Below are 7,571 nucleotides of genomic sequence, written 5' to 3'. Positions count from 1 at the left end.
TACATTGGTTTCTATTAACCCATTTATTCTATCCGAAGAATTTTTATTCATTAAGATAGAAGAAATACATATAATTAATTATATATCATCATCATCATCATCATCAACGTCGTTTAACGTCCGCTTTCCATGCTAGCATGGGTTGGACGATTTGACTGAGGACTGGTGAAACCGGATGGCTACACCAGGCTCCAATCTGATTTGGCAAAGTTTCTACAGTTGGATGCCCTTCCTAACACCAACCACTCTGAGAGTGTAGTGGGTGCTTTTACGTGCCACCCGCACAAAGGCCAGTCAGGCAGTACTGGCAACGGCCACACTCAAATGGTGTATTTTATGTGCCACCGGCACAAGAACCAGTCAAGGGGCACTTGCAACGATCTCTCTCGAAAGTCCTTACACATGCCACGGACACAAGTGCCAGAAAGGTAACACTGGGCACAGGTGCCATCCCGATTTCGCTTTCGCTTGTCCCAATAAGTCTTCGCAAGCTGAGTTTCATGTCCAATGAAGGAGACGACGTTGGCATGGGTGCCAGTCATTGAATATAGTTCAGTTTCGATTTCACTTGCCTCAACAGGTCTTCGCCAGCGGAGTTTAGTGTCCAAAGAAGGAAAGGTACGCATAAGTGGGCTGGCTACACACCTGGCAGAGGCCTTGGATTTAGGTCTCATTTGGCTTGCCGGGTCTTCTCATGCGCAGCATATTTCCAAAGGTCTCGGTCAGAAGTCATCGCCTCGGTGAGGCCCAATGTTCGAAGGTCTTGCCTCTTACATGAAAATCGGCAACTTCGTTATGGAATGCATAAGGAACATGCACACACACGCAAACACATACAAACTCTCTTTTATAGTTATAGATAGATATATATATATATATATATATATATATATATATATATATATATATATATATACATATATATGTATGTATATATATATAAGAAAATTGCAATGAATACGGAAACTAGTACTTCTGCATATTCTTTATTTCTACCATCAGTTTATACAGCATATTTGATTAAATGTGTCCAACGCACATTTCTGCTGCAGCATGATACTAGTAACAAGAACAGGTATCTTGAATAGAGCAGATAATGGCTATCCAACATTGGAAGATATGCAAAAAAGAGAAAGATGGAGAGAGGTAATGTACCAGAGCACACTCACAAGATAGGTGAGTATAAGAGGATACAGCCAGTGGATCATGTGGGAAGAGAAAGGACAAGTCATTTCATAAACACGTGAAGGGTGAGTGACAGATGGTTTGAGGGTGAGGGAAGAAGTGGATGTATTGAATGATGTGCAAGAGTGGAGATGTAGTTGGCAGGGAAGTATCAGTGTAGAGAGTGAGAGTAAGATGATAGATAGAGAGATGATGTGTAAGGTGTAGGAGCAACAGAAGGCAGTATGAGGGTACATAAGGATGTCTATAGAGGATGAGCATGATGCTGTAGAAAATGATAGAGACATGTGAGGTGACAAGTATAATAGAGGGGAGAGCAATCTGAAGGCACAGAAAAGTGTTTGGTGAGAATAGTGTGAGAAAGTAAGAAGGGTTGAGGATAAGGGATTGAAGGTTCCAGAGAAAGGTGGGAGGTAACTGATAATGCTAAGGAAGTGAGAACGGCTAATAAGTGTCAGCTCTGCTTCCAAGCAATTACAGCTGTCGAATACTGCCATAGATAGAGGAGTGGAATGGGATGTGGGGAATGCTTGATGGGGGTGAGGTTAGAACAGGGCACAAGCATACACAGAATGCTTTTATAACATAGATTTTTTGTGCTGTGGTGGATGGAGAGATGTACATATATGTAATATATGCATGTGTGTATGTGTGTGTGTGTGTGTGTTATCATCATCATCATTAATGTCTATATTCCATGCTGGAATGAGTTATACAGTTTGACAAGATCTGATGGATTTGAGGAATGTTTGCTTTGGCACAGTATCTAAGGCTGGATACCCTCCCTAACACCAACCACTTTACAGCATGTACTGGGTGCTTTTCTCATGGAACCAGCACCCTTACAAGATTAAGATCTCCTCCAACGGAGTGGGGCTACAGTAGAGAGGGAAACAGCTCTATGCTTAAGGATGAGGGATTAAAGTATGAAAGAAGAGGCCAAAACAGAATCAGTTTAGGAGCTATATATCCACTCACATTGTAAAAGAGAATGTGAGAGTGATCATGGTGCAGATGGAAAGGGATAAAAATAGTTGTGATGAGGTGCTAGTATAGACCCTCATGGTACAAGAATAGAAGTGTGTGGGGAGAGGAGAACTGGGATTGTGGGTTAGTTACAAGATGCATGGTTACAAGCACAGACATAGCTGTATAGGTAAGAGGTTTGCTTCTCAACCACAGTTTGAAGTACGGTTTCACTGTGCATTGTTTTGGGCGAGTATCTATATATCAAGGCATGATGTATGGTTAACAAGTTTACTTCCCAACCTTTGGATACAATCCCACTGTACAACACCTTGAAGAAGTGTCTTCTACTATAGCCCCAGGCTAATCAAGGCTCTGTGATTGGATCTGGTTGACAGAAACTGAAAGTAACCCTTTGTGTGTATGTGAGTGTGTGTATGCATGCATGCACATGTGTGTATTTATCTATGTATGTATGGCATGTCTGTGTGCAAGTTTATGAGTTCATATTCCTCTCATCTTCACATGTGTTCACAGTTGTAAACAATGGCTTATTAATAGTGTTGTTTGCTTGCAGACCACCATAAAAGCATCTTGGGGCATCATGTGTGATCTTCAGAAAGAAGGGGTGTATTTCTATAACGTCATTTGTTTCCAGTTGAGTAAACATGTCCAGGCTGTTTGCTGCTTGACAGACTGGGAGATTATTACCTCACTCGGAAACAAGTTGGTGACAGGAAAGGCATCATACTCTCATCTAACTCATGCAAGTATGGAAAAGTAAACATTAAAAATCAGTGATGTGTGTGTGCACATGTGGTGTGGTGTGGTGTGGTGTGTGTGTGTGTGTCATTCACCAGAAGCTCCAATTCCGTATCACAGCTGCTTCTTTATGGAGGGATTTCAAATGAGTTTGGGTATTGAACATCTACACTAGCCAAGGCCAACAAAGCTCATGGTACACACATTTAACAGCTCCACAACACATGAACATAGTGAGCAGGAATATGGCAATATGCAAGAAATAATGGGCCTGATATCAATCCTAACAGGCAATGGAAGGACCCTAAAATGCAAAATAGGTACACCATAATATTCAGAATAAGTTTCTTTCTACCATGGCAACAGTAATAAACTTCCCAAGTAAGGTATTTTCACATTAATTGTGGAAAAAAAAGAAATAAACATTTCAAAAACTGAATAACTCACACTTGTTCAGAGTTATGTTTTTGACTTCTTTATAAACAAAGAATTTATTGGATGATGCTGAACTGCTTTTGGCTTGCATATTACCTATATTGAATTCATTTGCTGTTGATGTCCAATTATAATTTGAACAATGTTATGAGGGCGCCTTGATCATGAGCAGAGAAAAAATTGCCAATGTTTAAGTGTAGCTGCATGCTGTTGTCCCATTTACTCTCTGTCCACTGCTACATCCATCCACTCAACCTGATTGTAATAAAATGAAGACAAGCGAAATCTATCACTTTTATCTGTAAACTTTTGTTTTCTCCTTGTTCGTTTTGAACATGTTCTATGAAGTGAAAATGCTACAACAGTTTTCACTGGTTGACTGATAAGCAGATGTACTGAGGATTTTAATGTAGAATGAAACAAACTGAATGATGAAGGCAAATGGCAGATGAAAAAGCAGTAGGACACTGAATATATTAAGGACAACCAGTTGGGTGGGGACAAACCAAACAATAAAGAAATTTGCCACAACATATGAAGGATTTAGTGATCAATGATATTGTGAAGATCTTTTTACAATTTTCAGCAAAAATTCATTCTTGGTTTGTATTGAAATTTGCTCAAAACTTCAATGCTAGTTTTTGGCCAAAAAAGCTGTAAATAATGGAAGAAACTTTCCTGTATTAATCCCAAATGTGACCAGAATCTCGACACTTTTGCTCTCAAATTTGACAGAGACAAATCAGCAAAACTTGAATGACCTGAAGGAAGAGTATCATGGAATGAAGTGTCTCACTGAATGGGAATTATGCATTTTGAAATCACTGATTGAATTACTTGAGTTTTTGCATCCTAACAGAGATTTTATATCATTTTTTATTTTGTTATGGCCAGGCTCCAATCCAAGTCACAGCAATGAAGTCCACCGGCCACACTTCTCAGTCTATCATCACTGCCTCTAGGTCCTGGATACATTCCAGTGTCTGTAATGAAGTTGCCAATGTGTAACGTTTTCCTCTTCTTACATTATCATGAAATGGGTTCCACATGACTAATTTGGATGCTTCTAGTTCAGGGTGGCACACGTAGTGACTAGATAGTTGCAGCCATCATTGCCAGATGTTCTTGTTAACTTTCAGCAGGTTTCTATAAAGGCATTACTTTGTTATATGTTGCCGCCATTTCACATTTAGGGCCATTCATAGCATCCTTTTAGCCTGTCTGATAATTTCTTTTCAGTGTCCATGTTTCACTGCCATATAAAACTGAGATGCCTTCTTTGAACTTTTTTTAAACTGATTCAAATCATTTTAACAGTACCTGCAAGCAATGTGACCTGTGAGTAGAGTTTTCCTTAGCTGCTGGTGATCAAGATTTATCAGTGGAATTCAATGAAGAACAACAGACTGGACAATTTAGGCATAATTGTAATGAAAATCAGACTCCTTATTACAATGTCCTTCGTTTTACAGGAAAACAACGAAAAAGATGAATTGCTGTTGTGTATGTTCAGTTACTACAATAGACATTGCAACTGTAACTGTGTAATTAAACGGAGAAACAACTGTGAATTGGATGTATTAATAAATAGAACCTCAATTTTTATTTATATTATCATTTATATAAACTTTATTGGTAATCTTCAAGTTTAGGGGGACAAAAAAAATAAATAAAAATATTCAAGGGAAATAACTGAACGACTTACCAGTATTATCCGTTTTCTTCTAGCTGTCTATAAATAAATCACACCCTAACCCTAATCCTAACCCTAACGTCAATCAAATCACGTGTGTGATTTATTTATTCCCCTAAACTTGAAGATTACCAACTTTATTTATCCTCATAGTTCTCCGACTGCATCTTGCCATGATTGATACAAAATGTTTGACACCATTGATGATATGTCTTGTGTCCGGAGAAAAGACATGATAACCATGAGGGGAATGTCTATGACCATAGGCTTCCTCAAAGCGGACTGACATGGGCTATTTAATAACAGAAACATACCCTGCCGTTCTCATTCCCATACAACCACCATCTGGAAACATATATACTAACGTTTCACAAACATCAGTAAAAGCGGAAATCAATACACTTGATTTTACGCCACGAATATGTTATTTAAAAAAAAATATATCTTAATCGACACCAAAATAAATGGCAACTGTTTTTTTTTTTAAATCATAACTAAGAAATCAGTTATAGAATATATCATTAATTAAAACGAGTGTCTACTGTGATTAGATGCGAAATTGAATTCTAATCAATGAAGTGGTTTGTTAGTTACAAAACTTATTAGAATCACAGTTGAAATAACGAGTTATTCAAATCGCATCAATGTACCGGAGCGTGGGGACCCTTCAAAATGATTGTTTTATACTTTTCCATTGGGATATAACAGATAAGTCAAAAAATATACAATTTATTTTTTTAAATTGTCCAAAATTTCAGTTTTAAAAAGTCTTTCCATGAAAGAAGACGAAGCAAGCATAAGTATGCAGAACTGAAGAGAATTCTTCGCATACAAAAGTACAAACATAGCAAAAAAAATCGATGATGACGTCTGATGAATGGTTTGAGTAATTCTGGTTCACGTCCCTAGATCTACGGTTGGCGTTAATTTACTGTGATACAGGAAAATGTTATCAAAGGAAGCACTGGTCATAAATTCTTCAATAGACAATACGAAAAGCATTTCTTCAAATCTGATTGAATAGAAACTACAAAGCTTCATAATCAGAGACTAGATGCACCCACTCTATCGTGTCACAGCATGGACATCTTATGTGTACATGCATAAAACAAAGAGGGTGAAAAAGCGACAAACACATTGAGAGGAAGAAGTTTCCAAACGAAAGGGTGCATACACGTTTTTACATAGCGAATTAAGTATTACAAAAGTTAGCTAAGGCAATTAAACACATTTTAAAAACTTTATACGAACTGGTGAAAAGAAAAGAGACATACATTAAGCTCATGAAAATATCTATCAACAACAGCCTTAACCTAAGGACTTTTTTCAATTAAGAAGCGAATGTTCGATTGAAAAACACGACTGACCTTTCTGTGATCCTTTCCTCTGTCTCTGGACTTATTACACCTTTCCCGATCCACAGCACTCCTGGATTGAGATGACGAAGATACGGCTCTGTTGTTCTCTGTGCACAGAGAAGTATATGATGAGGATTCAGTAGCAACTGAAGTTGACGATTCGACCAAATTATAGCGATCATACGGGTCGTCTTTTTCGAGGCCGATATTGCAGCGGGTGTCATACTGTCGTAAGTAGCGGCAATCTCGTTCCAATCTGGATTGTGTCACGCTCTTGAGGCCCTTCCTAAACGACATGGCCTATACCGAACTGACTATACGTAATGGTTTGTTGTGATTTCTGCACTTACTGATGACATGGAAAATAAACTTAGTAAGTGAAACATTACTGCTAATTCACTAGTAGACGCAGCCAGTCAGCGCGTACTAATTACAGAACAAATATGTGTACACATTGATCTTAAACAGGCTTCCTGCTATGTAGAAACGTATGCGCATGCTTAAAGGAACGGTTTCAGACAGTCGTGGTGATTTCCCTTAGATTTATTGTATTAGCAGTCGAACGTTTTCATATAAAGTATTTATAGTCATTATATGAAAATTAAAACCATAGATTTATAGACGAAGAGACATATGACAGAGAATTTATAGCCTTCTCAAAGAGAATAGAAACAATATCGCGAACACGGATAGACGGGAGCTATTTCTTGCTGTACAATATTCGCTACCTATGGTTCACTGTTTACATTATTACGGTAGAGTACCACAAAGGATCTGGGAATGTGACCGAGTCTACGGTCCAGGTTCAGTTTCTGATTGAAGATATTTCGCTAGCACAGCTAATGTACATGGAAAAGAACTTCCACGCAATGTACTACAATCAATAGTACTGAATTCTTACATTACGCAAGGTTTAGTTTTTTATCCATAATATTTTTCTGCTAAGGGTGGCGAGCTGGCAGAATCGTTAGCACGCCAGGCGAAATGTTTAGCGGTATTTCGTCTAGCGTTACGTTCTGAGTTCAAACTCTGCCGAGATCGACTTTGCCTTTCATCCTTTCGGGATCGATTAAATAAGTACCAGTTACGCGCTGAGGTCGATGTAACCGATTTAAACCGTTTGTCTGTCCTTGTTTGTCCCCTCTATGTTTAGTCCCCTGTGGGCAATAAAG

The 7,571-nt window shown here is 38.4% G+C and overlaps 1 protein-coding gene across 2 annotated transcripts in view; it reads right to left on the bottom strand.

The window, feature by feature from the left end:
- Positions 1 to 6,899, bottom strand: part of LOC106882637 (uncharacterized) — a 99,914-nt gene extending 93,015 nt beyond the window's left edge. For both annotated transcript variants that reach the window (XM_052971682.1, XM_052971683.1), the window contains exon 1: positions 6,409 to 6,899. In XM_052971682.1, the coding sequence (XP_052827642.1) occupies positions 6,409 to 6,696 (288 nt within the window). In that variant the 5' untranslated portion in view covers positions 6,697 to 6,899. The remainder of the gene's footprint in view (positions 1 to 6,408) is intronic.
- Positions 6,900 to 7,571: the final 672 nt, after the last annotated feature.

This window comes from Octopus bimaculoides, chromosome 11 (genome assembly GCF_001194135.2).
Source record: "Octopus bimaculoides isolate UCB-OBI-ISO-001 chromosome 11, ASM119413v2, whole genome shotgun sequence".
Taxonomy (NCBI): domain Eukaryota; kingdom Metazoa; phylum Mollusca; class Cephalopoda; order Octopoda; family Octopodidae; genus Octopus; species Octopus bimaculoides.
The sequence above is the reverse complement of the archived record's forward strand: the minus strand, read 5'-3'. Positions and strand labels throughout refer to the sequence as shown.